Genomic DNA, 18,109 nt, shown 5'->3' on the forward strand with positions numbered 1-18,109 from the left:
ACTTTCCACTCCAGAACGTCAATGGCGTCTGTTGCTAAGAGAGTGTTAGCTTATTTACTTCTCGCTCAACGTCTCGCTTTCGTCTTGCGAGACGAGAGTGTTTGAAAACGATGGCGGCGCTGTGAGAACATCTCAGGGCATGAACCGACTGTGGCCTCGAGTGTAATGTGTGACGTGTGTACTCGTGATTAGAGCGAAATCACCGACTGCATCAAAGAATGGACATGGTATGTGCTCTGTGACTGTTCTTGCATAAAGCATTACCCAGTTAAGTGGCTGAAAACTACGATAATTCTCTCCTCGAAGTCAGTCACAGCGTCTGTGGTTACAGGTGTCGTTGTGACCCGATTAATACTTTACTTTACTTTACTTTACTGTGTCAGCGGTGTAGGTCCTTGTAGACCTGTACGCTGGTCTGGGTATTTACCACACTGCATGCGTGGTTGGAGGCTAAGGGCAGTTATTCCTGGCATTTCGGGTGAAAGACTGATGGTTCGTTTCTCCAGTGGTTGTCTAGCCTGTTCTTGAAAGCATTGACTGTTTGTGCAGTGACTATCTCATCTGGGAGACTGTTCCATGTTGAAATGATTCTGTTTGAGAAGTAGTTTGCCCTAAGGTTGAGTCTACTGCATGTTTTCTTCAGTTTGAGTGTCTCTGCTGGTTGTCTGCTTTTGTCAGGGGTGGCCTATCAGTCTTGTACATTTTGTGAATGTATCTGAAGCATTCAATCATGTCCCCCCGCAATCTTCTGTGTTCCAGTGTGGGCAGTTTGAGGGTTCTCAGTCTCTCTGGGTAGGGCTTGTCTTTGAGCTTGGCCAGTAGCTTGGTTGCTCGTCTCTGAACGTCCTCTATCTCGCTGCAGAGGCCTTTCTGGTGTGGCTGCCAGACAGCGTGACCATATTCTAGGATTGGTCTGACCAGGCTCTTGAACAGCAGAATGAAGGTATTTTCTGTGAGATGGCTGAAAGTTCTTCTTATGATTCCCACCATTCTGTTGGCCTTGGCAGTTGCTTGTTCGACATGTCTCCTGATGTTTGATGTCACGATGTTTGATTGCTGTGTTGTTGTTGTTGTTGTTGCTTTTCAGAAGAAGAATTCCATTAAATCTCTCATTGATGCCCAGCTGTTATTGCTTCATTAAAAAAGTGGTAATGATAATAATATTGATATAATAATAATGATAATAATAATAATAACACAGCGTCAGATAACCCCAATGAATAATTTCATATTGCTTAAATGCCAGTGTGTGAGGGCATTTGAAGAACCACAATACAAATGGATAAAATTCTTGAAGTCTCTTCCTGGAACCAAACATTACTCATACACATCTCCATCACTCGGTCCTTGTGGATCCTCCATAGCCTACAGAATGTCACAGCTTTTCAACCACCCCGCCTGTCAAGAAACACTCTAGATATGGCTGTAACCAGTTTAAGGGTGTGTGTTTTTTTCTCTTCTTCTTCTTCCTCTTCTTCTTTTAATGTTGGGCTTGACATACATCTGTGTATGTTCCTCAACCGAGTGATTTTATTATTTCCTTACTGTTTTCACAATTTTATAAAAGAACCAGCTGTGCCTAGATACAAATGTTAATCACAGTGCCAGTTTTATGACACTGCTACAAGGTCAGATTTGCTGCCATTCTTTGTTTGTTTTTTCTCTTTTTTTTCTTTTTTAACTCTAGTCTGAAGCAGATGTAATGAAGTGTACATGGATCAGTCAGCATGCTTTAAAGCCTAATTGAAATAAATTGTTCAACTTTAACTCAGAGAGAGAGAGAGAGAGAGAGTAGTCTTTTTCACATGAATGTTGTAACTATGTGTGTACAGACAATAAATATAAGACTTCAATGTTTCAAGTTTGAATGGAACCTCTCATGTATCTTCTCTTTCTTTTTCAGTTTGGAGGCAGAAACAGATCCAGTAGTGAGTATGATGCTATGTTAGTATGTGAATCATCACTTGGAGTATGATACTATGTTAGTATGTGAATCATCACTTGGAGTATGATACTGTGTTAGTATGTGAATCATCACTTGGAGTATGATACTATGTTAGTATGTGAATCATCACTTTGAGTATGATACTATGTTAGTATGTGAATCATCACTTAGAGTATGATACTATGTTAGTATGTGAATCATCACTTAGAGTATGATACTATGTTAGTATGTGAATCATCACTTAGTTTTTACATGGTGAATTTATCATATATATAATAGCAGATTAACTTTATTGTAAATTACATTGTATTGATCAATACAGTGGCTGACACTCTTATCAGCTATGCAAGAGGTCATGTGTTTGAGCATTACTCTATGTATTGAGCCCATTGCTTTGATATCCAGTACATGTGGCACTGTTCCTTCAGGCCAATCATTAAAGATGCCTAGCGCTTGAGCTTCCTCTCCTCTTTTCTGGTATTGTTTGTGTCAGAATGTATACATATGCGTCTAGATTACTTGCAGTTCTGATCTCTGTCGATGTCAGTGGCTGAGCCAGATTATTGTACATTGTGTTTGTCACTTGTTGGTGTTTTGTATTGTCATGTTGGGTGAAGTGGTGTTTTGTATTGTCATGTTGGGTGAAGTGGTGTTGGTGTTTTATATTGTCATGTTGGGTGAAATGATGTTAGTGTTTTGTATTGTCATGTTGGGTGAAGTGGTATTGGTGTTTTGTATTGTCATGTTGGTTGAAGTGGTGTTGGTGTTTTGTATTGTCATGTTGGGTGAAGTGTTGGTGTTTTGTATTGTCATGTTGGGTGAAGTAGTGTTGGTGTTTTGTATTGTCATGTTGGGTGAAATGATGGTGTTTTGTATTGTCATGTTGGGTGAAGTGATGTTGGTGTTTTGTATTGTCATGTTGGGTGAAGTGATGTTGGTGTTTTATATTGTCATGTTGGGTGAAGTGATGTTAGTGTTTTGTATTGTCATGTTGGGTGAAGTGGTGTTGGTGTTTTATATTGTCATGTTGGGTGAAATGATGTTAGTGTTTTGTATTGTCATGTTGGGTGAAGTGGTATTGGTGTTTTGTATTGTCATGTTGGTTGAAGTGGTGTTGGTGTTTTGTATTGTCATGTTGGGTGAAGTGTTGGTGTTTTGTATTGTCATGTTGGGTGAAGTAGTGTTGGTGTTTTGTATTGTCATGTTGGGTGAAGTGTTGGTGTTTTGTATTGTCATGTTGGGTGAAGTGATGTTGGTGTTTTGTATTGTCATGTTGGGTGAAGTGGTGTTGGTGTTTTGTATTGTCATGTTGGGTGAAGTGATGTTGGTGTTTTGTATTGTCATGTTGGGTGAAGTGATGTTGGTGTTTTGTATTGTCATGTTGGGTGAAGTGGTGTTGGTGTTTTGTATTGTCATGTTGGGTGAAGTGGTGTTGGTGTTTTGTATTGTCATGTTGGGTGAAGTGGTGTTGGTGTTTTGTATTGTCATGTTGGGTGAAGTGGTGTTTTGTATTGTCAAGTTGGGTGAAGTGGTGTTGGTGTTTTGTATTGTCATGTTGGGTGAAGTGGTGTTGGTGTTTTGTATTGTCATGTTGGGTGAAGTGGTGTTGGTGTTTTGTATTGTCATGTTGGGTGAAGTGGTGTTTTGTATTGTCAAGTTGGGTGAAGTGGTGTTGGTGTTTTGTATTGTCATGTTGGGTGAAGTGGTGTTGGTGTTTTGTATTGTCATGTTGGGTGAAGTGGTGTTGGTGTTTTGTATTGTCATGTTGGGTGAAGTGGTGTTGGTGTTTTGTATTGTCATGTTGGGTGAAGTGGTGTTGGTGTTTTGTATTGTCATGTTGGGTGAAGTGGTGTTGGTGTTTTGTATTGTCATGTTGGGTGAAGTGGTGTTTTGTATTGTCAAGTTGGGTGAAGTGGTGTTGGTGTTTTGTATTGTCATGTTGGGTGAAGTGGTGTTGGTGTTTTGTATTGTCATGTTGGGTGAAGTGGTGTTGGTGTTTTGTATTGTCATGTTTGCTGAAGTGGCAATATCCACATTTCTTTCCCTGTACTTTTTCTGTTCTATTTTATTTCTAAGACAGAAAAAGTTGTAAATTGATTTATAAGATTGTGATATATACTGTACATTTCTTCGCCTCTGGAATGACATAAAGAGGGCCAAAAAAGATTGGACGAGAAGAAATGTAGAGTATATATTACAGTCTTATTAACCTATTTCAGACCTTGTCCATCTTCAATAGGAAAGAGTTCAGGGGAAGAAATGTAGAGTATATATTACAATCTTATTAACCTATTTCAGACCTGGTCCGTCTTCAATAGGAAAGAGTTCAGGAGAAGAAATGTAGAGTATATATTACAATCTTATTAACCTATTTCAGACCTGGTCCATCTTCAATAGGAAAGAGTTCAGGGGAAGAAATGTAGAGTATATATTACAATCTTATTAACCTATTTCAGACCTGGTCCATCTTCAATAGGAAAGAGTTCAGGGGAAGAAATGTAGAGTATATATTACAATCTTATTAACCTATTTCAGACCTTGTCCGTCTTCAGTAGGAAAGAGTTCAGGGGAAGAAATGTAGAGTATATTTTACAATCTTATTAACCTATTTCAGACCTTGTCCATCTTTAATAGGAAAGAGTTCAGGGGAAGAAATGTAGAGTATATATTACAATCTTATTAACCTATTTCAGACCTTGTCCATCTTCAGTAGGAAAGAGTTCAGGGAAGGAAATACTGATATTGTCAGTGAAGTCCTGTTTATTGATGTTCTTTGTAGTGTTGTTATGTCATGTCAAAATCTTTGAGTGCTAATGTTGACATTCTTTCAGAATAATTCCAAAAGCCTTTCTGTAGAATAACTGAAAGAAGAAAAAAAAACTTACTGGTTACCCTGTTCATGGAACATGGGCTCAACTTATACATTGTTTTCTGTGAAGGCTAAATGTAGTCACTCCTGTTTAAAAAAATAAATAAATAAATAAAATTCACCCTAAGTTGCTGTGAACAGTGAAAGACTGGCCAGTTGTTCCACCTTCAAAGACTATGGGATGCACAACTGTAATTCTGCACTTTTTTTTCTTTCTTTTTTTTTTTTTTTTTTGTAACAACTCACCCCAGTCAACAGTGCTGTTGAAGGAGAAAGACTTGCTATCAAGGGAAACAATCAGTGCATTCTTATCAATCACTGCTTTCTGGTGATTCTCTCCCTTTGATCTGTCACACCAGCACACATACCCCCCACCCCCACCCCCCCAAAAAAAGAACAACTTGATTAGGTCACACACACACACACACACACACACACACACACACACACACACACACACACACACACACACACACATATCACATATAATCATATATCACACTTGTAAATCCCTATATATTGAAGATTTATGATAAAATGTATATATTATTTGTAATGATTCTGTCTCTCACTCACTCACTCACTCTCTCTCACTTGTTTTCTTCAAATAACTCCAGAAAAAGAAGAGGATTCTCTGGATGACCTGCTGGGAGATCTACTTGACCCAGGTATGTGTGTGTTGTGTGTCTGTGTGTGTGTTTTTCAGTTGTCAGTGATATTGTTATCTTCACATTTACATTATTTGTGTTTTATTTACAAACTGTTTAGTCAGCCTCTTTCTCTCTCTCTATGCAATGCATGCCTAAGATTACTTTGTAACTACAGTGTTTGTTAAAGTTGTAGATTATATGTGTATACCTTCATGTTATAGAAATATAACTAAGACAGGGGGGTGGGGGTGGGGGAGTTTAAACAAAACAGCCAGAAAATCAATGTATGCGAATCATTAACATTAACAGACATGTACTTTTTATACACTTGTTTGGTTGTTGGATTCCTTTTCACTTGTCCTCTTGCTGTTTTTAAACAGATTGTCTGATAAGAAACATAACAAGTATTGATGCTTAAATGGGTGTTTTGTGTTGGCTGTTTTCAGCGTGACATTATAGTAACACTGTTAACAGAGTTACTGTTGGTGTTGTACAGATGACACTCCAAATGTTGAAATGGGTGTTTTGTGTTGGCTGTTTTCAGCGTGACATTATAGTAACACTGTTAACAGAGTTACTGTTGGTGTTGTACAGATGACACTCCAAATGTTGAAATGGGTGTTTTGTGTGGGCTGTTTTCAGCATGACATTGAAGTAACACTGTTAATAGAGTTACTGCTGGTGTTGTACAGATGACACTCCAAATGTTGAAATGGGTGTTTTGTGTGGGCTGTTTTCAGCATGACATTGAAGTTACACTGTTAAAAATGTTGAAATGGGTGTTTTGTGTGGGCTGTTTTCAGCATGACATTGAAGTTACACTTAATAGAGTTATTCCTGGTGTTGTGCAGATGACACTCCAAAAAAGAAACCAGCCCAGGTGAGTTTTTTTTCTTTTTCTTTCCTTTGTTCGTTCTCTTTTTTCTTTCTTCCTTTTTTATTTTTTGAACAGATATGTTATGTCTGCATTGAGTTGATTCCAGCATTCTGGTTCAGTGTTGCTGTATTTTCTGGGTTGAGCCAGGCACTTTACAATATTGAGGAGATGGATAGCAATGGGCTGAAGGGCAGAGGTTTTTAAGCCAGGTCAACACAAGTGCAGACCTGTTTGTGCCTGAACCCCCTTCGTGTATGCATTCACGTAGAAGATGAAATGTGCTTGTTAAAGATCCTGTAATCCATGTCACTGTTCGGCGGGGTATGAAAATAGGAACACTCTCAGCACAGACCTGAAAACAGAGTATGGCTGCCTACATGGTGGGGTAAAAAGCGTCGTGCACATAAAAGCTGTGCTGAACAAACAGGGAGTTGCAGCCCACAAATGAAGAAGAAAGGGATGTAATGGCTCACAAAACGTTTCGGGGTGGGGGGGGGGGGGGGTTGGGGGGGAGGGTGTAAAAGGATGGTAGTGTTACTAATATGAAATCTCTTTGCTTGGGGACTGAGAGGTAATGCCACAGAAACAGTGAGTGTGTTGGATGGAGCAGTGATAAAATGAACACCTTTGTATTCTGTCTTATTGTTTGTCCAGTTAGCTCCCCCCCCCCCCCCCCCACTGCCCCCACACCCACCCCCACACTCCCTCCCCCCATTTTCCTTTTCCTCAGCCCCACTTCTCTCTCCCTCTGTTCTCCGTCTGTTTCTGTCTGTCTGTCTGTCTTTCTCTTTCCCCCATCTCTCTCCCCTCCTACTCTCTCTGTCTCTTTCTGTCCATCTCTCTGTCTCTCTCTGTTTCTGTCTGTCTGTCTGTATGTGTCTCTCTCTGTCTCTTTCTCTCTCTCTGTCTTTCTGTCTCTCTCTCTCTCTCATTTCATCCTTTCTTCTTTACTCTTTTCTCTCTCACTCATTCACTCTTTCTCTCTCTCTCTCTCTCCCTTGCTGTCTCTCTCTCTCTCTCTCTCTCTCTCTCTCTCTCTCTCTCTCTCTCTCTCTCACCCTATCCTTTGATTTTTTCCATCTTTTTTTTTCTTCTCCTCATCAGTAGATTGCTTTAAATGAGCACAACATCCATAGATGACAGTGCAGTGTTGAGCAGAACGGAACCAGCAAAGGCCAGCTGATGGATGTTGTTGTGTTTACAGGGGAGGGGCAGAGCTGCAGGAAAGACTGGGTGAGTCTGTGCTTCACAAACTTGATAATGATAATAATGTCTGTGCTTCACAAACTTGATAATGATAATGATAGTGATAAAGAAGAAGCCATTATTGTCGTTAGTAGGGGGTTTAGTAGGTGGTGTCCTAAGTACGTTAAAACAGAACAGGCACCACTGAACACCACCGAAGTGACTCAGCAGCAGTGCAGGGTCTCCTCAGGTGTGTGGCCTCCTGGCGACCTAACATCGATGGTTCCCTGTGGACTGCCGACGCTGGAACTGCGACGGACGAACCCGGGTGTGGCTGTGTATGGGGGAATCTAAATGAGGGGCGTGGGAGTAATGCCACAAACGGTGCAGATGATGGGGCAGAAAAAAAAAGAAAAAAAAAAGAAGAGCTCTTCTGTAGACAGGCAGGCAGAAAGACAGACAGATATCTGGAGGCATCAGTTTAGTCATTCGATGTTGCCTTTTAGCTCATTCTATGCCAAGTTACCTGTTCCAAGATGCACAGGTGGAAGATGAAAAACAGGTGTCTCATTTAAGCCAGAAATTGACAGAAAACAATTGTTGGTATGCATTCTCAGAGAGAGAGAGAGTGTGTGTATGGTTTGTGTTTTTTAGTAAGTGATCATGCTATGTCAAAAAGATAAAGTGAAACTCCACAAACACGGCCCAAGGTGAGGTTTTCAAAACTGTTTTCTCCAGAAATGACATGATGACGTGATGTGTATGGTTCCAAGAGATTAAAAGCAAAAGGGGGAGGCAGAAAAATGAAAACTGGAATAGCAGCTTTGCTTTCAGTGTCAAACAGCTCACGGTTTGTTCAAACTGATCTTATGAAAAAAGAAGAATAAAAAAGAAGTTATATTGATGATAATAGATATACAAAGGAAAATAAAAAGAGCCAACAGAAGCAAAAGACAGCATATGTATGCATAGAGTTGTGTACCTTATGTATGCATAGAGTTGTGTACCATATGTATGCATAGAGTTGTGTACCTTATGTATGCATAGAGTTGTGTACCATATGTATGCATAGAGTTGTGTACCTTATGTATGCATAGAGTTGTGTACCTTATGTGTGCATAGAGTTGTGTACCATATGTATGCATAGAGTTGTGTACCATATGTATGCATAGAGTTGTGTACCATATGTATGCACTGAGTTGTGTACCATGTGTATGCATAGAGTTGTGTACCTTCTCTCTGCCGGTCCAGTGGCAAGGATGACTTCTACAGCAATCTGGCAGCCATGGCAGAGAATGATGTGGAGTCTGACGTTTCCGATGCTGACGTGGGCAAAATGGCCAAGTCTATCGCCGTGAGTGTTTTGGTCCTCATTTCTGCTGTGTTGTAAAGACAGACAGATGTACTGACCTGTGGAAAAAATGGTAAAGGTTATCGCTGTGAGAATGTTTGTCTTAATTTCTGCTGTGTTGTAAAGACAGACAGATGTACTGACCTGTGGAAAAAAATGGTAAAGGTTATCGCTGTGAGAATGTTTGTCTTAATTTCTGCTGTGTTGTAAAGACAGACAGATGTACTGACCTGTGGAAAAAATGGTAAAGGTTATCGCTGTGAGAATGTTTGTCATAACTTCTGCTGTGTTGTAAAGACAGACAGATATACTGACATGTGAAAACGGTGTAAAGTTTGGGTCTGTACTGCTGTGAAAATGTAAGTTTCCAATTTTGTCATAATCTCGGAAAGCAGCCTGCACTGTAAATTTGGATCAGAAATTTGACAAACACTCACCAAGCACTCTTTTTAAGGGATGACACTTAACTGTATTGTTCTAGTCTTCCTGTTGGAGTCCATAACACACAGCTTTGGGTAGGAGCTGGCTACAGGCTGATTAAAATCTGTCTCTGACAGGGCTTGAAACTGTGTTCTCCCAGTCGTCAGTCCATGACGCTGACCACTTTGCCACAGTGGCTGGTTAAATAAACTTTTATTACAAAAGAGGCCGGCTTGCTCGGCTTATATCACAGACTGACATAAGCTTACAGTTTGGCCAACAGCAAAGTGAGATCTGCCCCCACCACCTTGTTTCTGTACTGTTGTGATGGTCATAGTGAGACAGGGCTGACTGTCCTACACTGACACCCCCTGCCCCCACCACCTTGTTTCTGTTGTGATGGTCAGGGTGGTACAGGGCTGACTGTCCTACACTGACACCCCCTGCCCCCACCACCTTGTTTCTGTACTGTTGTGATGGTCAGAGTGGTACAGGGCTGACTGTCCTACACTGACACCCCCTGCCCCCACCACCTTGTTTCTGTTGTGATGGTCAGTGTGGTACAGGGCTGACTGTCCTACACTGACACCCCCTGCCCCCACCACCTTGTTTCTGTTGTGATGGTCAGAGTGGTACAGGGCTGACTGTCCTACACTGACACCCCCTGCCCCCACCACCTTGTTTCTGTTGTGATGGTCAGAGTGGTACAGGGCTGACTGTCCTACACTGACACCCCCTGCCCCCACCACCTTGTTTCTGTTGTGATGGTCAGGGTGGTACAGGGCTGACTGTCCTACACTGACACCCCCTGCCCCCACCACCTTGTTTCTGTACTGTTGTGATGGTCATAGTGAGACAGGGCTGACTGTCCTACACTGACACCCCCTGCCCCCACCACCTTGTTTCTGTTGTGATGGTCATAGTGAGACAGGGCTGACTGTTCTACACTGACACCCCCTGCCCCCACCACCTTGTTTCTGTACTGTTGTGATGGTCAGAGTGGTACAGGGCTGACTGTCCTACACTGACACCCCCTGCCCCCACCACCTTGTTTCTGTTGTGATGGTCAGAGTGGTACAGGGCTGACTGTCCTACACTGACACCCCCTGCCCCCACCACCTTGTTTCTGTTGTGATGGTCAGGGTGGTACAGGGCTGACTGTCCTACACTGACACCCCCTGCCCCCACCACCTTGTTTCTGTTGTGATGGTCAGAGTGGTACAGGGCTGACTGTCCTGCACTGACACCCCCTGCCCCCACCACCTTGTTTCTGTTGTGATGGTCAGTGTGGTACAGGGCTGACTGTCCTACACTGACACCCCCTGCCCCCACCACCTTGTTTCTGTTGTGATGGTCAGGGTGGTACAGGGCTGACTGTTCTACACTGACACCCCCTGCCCCCACCACCTTGTTTCTGTTGTGATGGTCAGAGTGGTACAGGGCTGACTGTCCTGCACTGACACCCCCTGCCCCCACCACCTTGTTTCTGTTGTGATGGTCAGGGTGGTACAGGGCTGACTGTTCTACACTGACACCCCCTGCCCCCACCACCTTGTTTCTGTACTGTTGTGATGGTCAGGGTGGTACAGGGCTGACTGTTCTACACTGACACCCCCTGCCCCCACCACCTTGTTTCTGTTGTGATGGTCAGAGTGGTACAGGGCTGACTGTTCTACACTGACACCCCCTGCCCCCACCACCTTGTTTCTGTTGTGATGGTCAGAGTGGTACAGGGCTGACTGTCCTACACTGACACCCCCTGCCCCCACCACCTTGTTTCTGTACTGTTGTGATGGTCAGAGTGGTACAGGGCTGACTGTTCTACACTGACACCCCCTGCCCCCACCACCTTGTTTCTGTACTGTTGTGATGGTCAGTGTGGTACAGGGCTGACTGTTCTACACTGACACCCCCTGCCCCCACCACCTTGTTTCTGTTGTGATGGTCAGGGTGGTACAGGGCTGACTGTCCTACACTGACACCCCCTGCCCCCACCACCTTGTTTCTGTACTGTTGTGATGGTCAGTGTGGTACAGGGCTGACTGTCCTACACTGACACCCCCTGCCCCCACCACCTTGTTTCTGTTGTGATGGTCAAAGTGGTACAGGGCTGACTGTCCTGCACTGACACCCCCTGCCCCCACCACCTTGTTTCTGTACTGTTGTGATGGTCAGTGTGGTACAGGGCTGACTGTCCTACACTGACACCCCCTGCCCCCACCACCTTGTTTCTGTTGTGATGGTCAGAGTGGTACAGGGCTGACTGTTCTACACTGACACCCCCTGCCCCCACCACCTTGTTTCTGTACTGTTGTGATGGTCAGTGTGGTACAGGGCTGACTGTCCTACACTGACACCCCCTGCCCCCACCACCTTGTTTCTGTTGTGATGGTCAGAGTGGTACAGGGCTGACTGTCCTACACTGACACCCCCTGCCCCCACCACCTTGTTTCTGTACTGTTGTGATGGTCAGTGGTACAGGGCTGACTGTCCTACACTGACACCCCCTGCCCCCACCACCTTGTTTCTGTACTGTTGTGATGGTCAGAGTGGTACAGGGCTGACTGTCCTACACTGACACCCCCTGCCCCCACCACCTTGTTTCTGTTGTGATGGTCAGGGTGGTACAGGGCTGACTGTCCTACACTGACACCCCCTGCCCCCACCACCTTGTTTCTGTTGTGATGGTCAGAGTGGTACAGGGCTGACTGTCCTGCACTGACACCCCCTGCCCCCACCACCTTGTTTCTGTACTGTTGTGATGGTCAGAGTGGTACAGGGCTGACTGTCCTACACTGACACCCCCTGCCCCCACCACCTTGTTTCTGTACTGTTGTGATGGTCAGGGTGGTACAGGGCTGACTGTCCTACACTGACACCCCCTGCCCCCACCACCTTGTTTCTGTTGTGATGGTCAGAGTGGTACAGGGCTGACTGTCCTACACTGACACCCCCTGCCCCCACCACCTTGTTTCTGTTGTGATGGTCAGGGTGGTACAGGGCTGACTGTCCTACACTGACACCCCCTGCCCCCACCACCTTGTTTCTGTACTGTTGTGATGGTCAGAGTGGTACAGGGCTGACTGTCCTACACTGACACCCCCTGCCCCCACCACCTTGTTTCTGTTGTGATGGTCAGAGTGGTACAGGGCTGACTGTCCTACACTGACACCCCCTGCCCCCACCACCTTGTTTCTGTACTGTTGTGATGGTCAGTGTGGTACAGGGCTGACTGTCCTACACTGACACCCCCTGCCCCCACCACCTTGTTTCTGTTGTGATGGTCAGAGTGGTACAGGGCTGACTGTCCTACACTGACACCCCCTGCCCCCACCACCTTGTTTCTGTTGTGATGGTCAGAGTGGTACAGGGCTGACTGTTCTACACTGACACCCCCTGCCCCCACCACCTTGTTTCTGTACTGTGATGGTCAGAGAGGTACAGGGCTGACTGTCCTACACTGACACCCCCTGCCCCCACCACCTTGTTTCTGTACTGTTGTGATGGTCAGAGTGGTACAGGGCTGACTGTTCTACACTGACACCCCCTGCCCCCACCACCTTGTTTCTGTTGTGATGGTCAGTGTGGTACAGGGCTGACTGTCCTGCACTGACACCCCCTGCCCCCACCACCTTGTTTCTGTACTGTTGTGATGGTCAGAGTGGTACAGGGCTGACTGTCCTACACTGACACCCCCTGCCCCCACCACCTTGTTTCTGTTGTGATGGTCAGAGTGGTACAGGGCTGACTGTCCTACACTGACACCCCCTGCCCCCACCACCTTGTTTCTGTACTGTTGTGATGGTCAGAGTGGTACAGGGCTGACTGTTCTACACTGACACCCCCTGCCCCCACCACCTTGTTTCTGTACTGTTGTGATGGTCAGAGTGGTACAGGGCTGACTGTTCTACACTGACACCCCCTGCCCCCACCACCTTGTTTCTGTACTGTTGTGATGGTCAGTGTGGTACAGGGCTGACTGTCCTACACTGACACCCCCTGCCCCCACCACCTTGTTTCTGTTGTGATGGTCAGAGTGGTACAGGGCTGACTGTTCTACACTGACACCCCCTGCCCCCACCACCTTGTTTCTGTACTGTTGTGATGGTCAGGGTGGTACAGGGCTGACTGTTCTACACTGACACCCCCTGCCCCCACCACCTTGTTTCTGTTGTGATGGTCAGAGTGGTACAGGGCTGACTGTCCTACACTGACACCCCCTGCCCCCACCACCTTGTTTCTGTTGTGATGGTCAGAGTGGTACAGGGCTGACTGTTCTACACTGACACCCCCTGCCCCCACCACCTACCTCCTATTCCTTGCAGGGACTGGACGACATGGACGCGGACCTGTTCGGGGACAGCCTCAAGAAGAAGAGCAGCGTCAAGGGCAGCAAACCCAGCACGCCCCGCCGAGGCCCCTCCACCCCTCGCTCCAACAACGCCACGCCCAGGTCCGGGGGAGCGGAGAGAGTTGCCTCCCCTACCCGCAGTGACACACCCACCAGCCCACCGGGCAGCGCACGCGGCAGTCTGAAGAGGAAACCCGTCAAGCCCTCCACGTCGTCCGTCACGCCCTCCACCACTGTCAACATGCAGCCTCCAGGCACCGCCCCCGGCAAAATGACAGGTGGGATCTTGTGGGTGCTGTGTCTTACTGGCTGATTGGTGCTTTGGGTTGGGTGTTGTGGGTGCTGTGTCTTACTGGCTGTGCTTTGGGTTGGGTGTTGTGGGTGCTGTGTCTTACTGGCTGATTGGTGCTTTGGGTTGGGTGTTGTGGGTGCTGTGTCTTACTGGCTGTGCTTTGGGTTGGGTGTTGTGGGTGCTGTGTCTTACTGGCTGATTGGTGCTTTGGGTTGGGTGCTGTATCTCACTGGCTGCTTGGTGCTTTGGGTTGGGTGTTGTGGGTGCTGTGTCTTACTGGCTGCTTGGTGCTTTGGGTTGGGTGTTGTGGGTGCTGTGTCTTACTGGCTGTGCTTTGGGTTGGGTGTTGTGGGTGCTGTGTCTTACTGGCTGATTGGTGCTTTGGGTTGGGTGTTGTGGGTGCTGTGTCTTACTGGCTGTGCTTTGGGTTGGGTGTTGTGGGTGCTGTGTCTTACTGGCTGCTTGGCGCTTTGGGTTGGGTGTTGTGGGTGCTGTGTCTTACTGGCTGCTTGGTGCTTTGGGTTGGGTGTTGTGGGTGCTGTGTCTTACTGGCTGTGCTTTGGGTTGGGTGTTGTGGGTGCTGTGTCTTACTGGCTGTGCTTTGGGTTGGGTGTTGTGGGTGCTGTGTCTTACTGGCTGTGCTTTGGGTTGGGTGTTGTGGGTGCTGTGTCTTACTGGCTGCTGGTGCTTTGGGTTGGGTGCTGTGGGTGCTGTCTTACTGGCTGCGTGGCGCTTTGGGTTGGGTGCTGTGGGTGCTGTGTCTTACTGGCTGCTTGGCGCTTTGGGTTGGGTGTTGTGGGTGTTGTGTCTTACTGGCTGTGCTTTGGGTTGGGTGTTGTGGGTGCTGTGTCTTACTGGCTGTGCTTTGGGTTGGGTGTTGTGGGTGCTGTGTCTTACTGGCTGCTTGGTGCTTTGGGTGGTGTTGTGGGTGCTGTGTCTTACTGGCTGCGTGGTGCTTAGGATTGGGTGTTGTGGGTGCTGTGTCTTACTGGCTGCGTGGTGCTTAGGATTGGGTGTTGTGGGTGTTGTGTCTTACTGGCTGATTGGTGCTTTGGGTTGGGTGTTGTGGGTGCTGTGTCTTACTGGCTGCTTGGTGCTTTGGATTGGGTGTTGTGGGTGCTGTGTCTTACTGGCTGATTGGTGCTTTGGGTTGGGTGTTGTGGGTGCTGTGTCTTACTGGCTGCTTGGTGCTTTGGATTGGGTGTTGTGGGTGCTGTGTCTTACTGGCTGATTGGTGCTTAGGATTGGGTGTTGTGGGTGCTGTGTCTTACTGGCTGCTTGGTGCTTTGGGTTGGGTGCTGTGTGTGCTGTGTCTTACTGGCTGCATGGTGCTTTGGGTTGGGTGCTGTGGGTGCTGTGTCTTACTGGCTGCATGGTGCTTTGGATTGGGTGTTGTGGGTGTTGTGGGTGCTGTGTCTTACTGGCTGTGCTTTGGGTTGGGTGTTGTGGGTGCTGTGTCTTACTGGCTGCTTGGTGCTTTGGGTTGGGTGTTGTGGGTGCTGTGTCTTACTGGCTGTGCTTTGGGTTGGGTGTTGTGGGTGTTGTGGGTGCTGTGTCTTACTGGCTGCTTGGTGCTTTGGATTGGGTGTTGTGGGTGTTGTGGGTGCTGTGTCTTACTGGCTGCATGGTGCTTTGGATTGGGTGTTGTGGGTGTTGTGGGTGCTGTGTCTTACTGGCTGCTTGGTGCTTTGGGTTGGGTGTTGTGGGTGCTGTGTCTTACTGGCTGTGCTTTGGGTTGGGTGTTGTGGGTGCTGTGTCTTACTGGCTGCATGGTGCTTTGGGTTGGGTGTTGTGGGTGTTGTGGGTGCTGTGTCTTACTGGCTGCTTGGTGCTTTGGGTTGGGTGTTGTGGGTGTTGTGGGTGCTGTGTCTTACTGGCTGCTTGGCGCTTTGGATTGTACAAGGACATAGGTGTACATGTATGCATGCATGTGAGTGTTTGTATTGGACGTGTGTGTCTGCAGGGAACTTAATCATTGAAGTGTGTGTGCTGAATGTCAATGATAACAATAACTTATATTTATATAGCACTGTAAGATAAACAGAAGAAAACTCTAATGCTTTAAAATCCAGTACTCAAAATGAATCAAGTAAGCCCGTAGGATGAAGTAGAAACATGAAAGAATAGCCGTTAAAAAAGACTGAAGTTCTACAAGTCATAGTGTCCATGTAAAGTGCAATATCCATAGACCTGGGCTGAGCCAGTGAGAACCTGCTTTCAGGTTAATCCAGTAGAGAGGACAAGCTGTTGTATTGCATTCTATTGTACTGCACTGTATTGCATTGTAATGTATTGCATTGCATTGTACTGTAGTGTAGTGTATTGTGATGTGGACAGACCTTGGTTGGGCCAGTCAGAACCTACATTGTGGTCAGTCCAACAGAGAGGGCCAGCTGTTGTATTATGTCGTGATGTGTTGCACTGCATTGTGTATTATGTCGTGATGTGTTGCACTGCATTGTGTATTATGTCGTGATGTGTTGCACTGCATTGTGTATTATGTCGTGATGCTTGTGTATATGTCGTGATGTGGTGTTGCACTGCATTGTGTATTATGTCGTGATGTGTTGTGTTGCACTGCATTGTGTATTATGTCGTGATGTGGTGTGTTGCACTGCATTGTGTATTATGTCGTGATGTGGTGTGTTGCACTGCATTGTGTATTATGTCGTGATGTGGTGTGTTGCACTGCATTGTGTATTATGTCGTGATGTGTGTTGCACTGCATTGTGTATTATGTCGTGATGTGGTGTGTTGCACTGCATTGTGTATTATGTCGTGATGTGGTGTGTTGCACTGCATTGTGTATTATGTCGTGATGTGTGTTGCACTGCATTGTGTATTATGTCATGATGTGTGTTGCACTGCATTGTGTATTATGTCGTGATGTGGTGTGTTGCACTGCATTGTGTATTATGTCGTGATGTGTTGCACTGCATTGTGTATTATGTCGTGATGTGGTGTGTTGCACTGCATTGTGTATTATGTCGTGATGTGTTGTGTTGCACTGCATTGTGTATTATGTCGTGATGTGGTGTGTTGCACTGCATTGTGTATTATGTCGTGATGTGTGTTGCACTGCATGGTATTTGTCGTGATTGCACTGCATTGTGTATTATGTCGTGATGTGGTGTGTTGCACTGCATTGTGTATTATGTCGTGATGTGGTGTGTTGCACTGCATTGTGTATTATGTCGTGATGTGTGTGTTGCACTGCATTGTGTATTATGTCGTGATGTGGTGTGTTGCACTGCATTGTGTATTATGTCGTGATGTGTTGTGTTGCACTGCATTGTGTATTATGTCGTGATGTGTTGTGTTGCACTGCATTGTGTATTATGTCGTGATGTGTTGTGTTGCACTGCATTGTGTATTATGTCGTGATGTGGTGTGTTGCACTGCATTGTGTATTATGTCGTGATGTGGTGTGTTGCACTGCATTGTGTATTATGTCGTGATGTGGTGTGTTGCACTGCATTGTGTATTATGATGTGATGTGATGTGTTGCACTGCATTGTGTATTATGTCGTGATGTGTTGTGTTGCACTGCATTGTGTATTATGTCGTGATGTGTGTGTTGCACTGCATTGTGTATTATGTCGTGATGTGGTGTGTTGCACTGCATTGTGTATTATGTCGTGATGTGGTGTGTTGCACTGCATTGTGTATTATGTCGTGATGTGTGTGTTGCACTGCATTGTGTATTATGTCGTGATGTGGTGTGTTGCACTGCATTGTGTATTATGTCGTGATGTGTGTGTTGCACTGCATTGTGTATTATGTCGTGATGTGGTGTGTTGCACTGCATTGTGTATTATGTCGTGATGTGGTGTGTTGCACTGCATTGTGTATTATGTCGTGATGTGGTGTGTTGCACTGCATTGTGTATTATGTCGTGATGTGGTGTGTTGCACTGCATTGTGTATTATGTCGTGATGTGGTGTGTTGCACTGCATTGTGTATTATGTCGTGATGTGGTGTGTTGCACTGCATTGTGTATTATGTCGTGATGTGGTGTGTTGCACTGCATTGTGTATTATGTCGTGATGTGGTGTGTTGCACTGCATTGTGTATTATGTCGTGATGTGGTGTGTTGCACTGCATTGTGTATTATGTCGTGATGTGGTGTGTTGCACTGCATTGTGTATTATGTCGTGATGTGGTGTGTT

At 45.9% G+C, this 18,109-nt stretch overlaps 1 protein-coding gene across 1 annotated transcript in view; it reads left to right on the top strand.

Moving 5' to 3' along the window:
* The first annotated feature begins 88 nt into the window (after positions 1–88).
* The window catches only part of LOC143293069 (uncharacterized), a 68,913-nt gene continuing 50,892 nt past the window's right edge, over positions 89–18,109 (top strand). The window contains exons 1-7 of the mRNA XM_076603950.1: positions 89–227; positions 1,904–1,928; positions 5,432–5,482; positions 6,316–6,344; positions 7,546–7,574; positions 8,778–8,880; positions 13,623–13,926. Coding sequence (XP_076460065.1) covers positions 219–227; positions 1,904–1,928; positions 5,432–5,482; positions 6,316–6,344; positions 7,546–7,574; positions 8,778–8,880; positions 13,623–13,926 — 550 coding nt within the window. The 5' untranslated portion in view covers positions 89–218. The remainder of the gene's footprint in view (positions 228–1,903; positions 1,929–5,431; positions 5,483–6,315; positions 6,345–7,545; positions 7,575–8,777; positions 8,881–13,622; positions 13,927–18,109) is intronic.

Source organism: Babylonia areolata, chromosome 18 (genome assembly GCF_041734735.1).
Source record: "Babylonia areolata isolate BAREFJ2019XMU chromosome 18, ASM4173473v1, whole genome shotgun sequence".
Classification (NCBI taxonomy): Eukaryota; Metazoa; Mollusca; class Gastropoda; order Neogastropoda; family Buccinidae; genus Babylonia; species Babylonia areolata.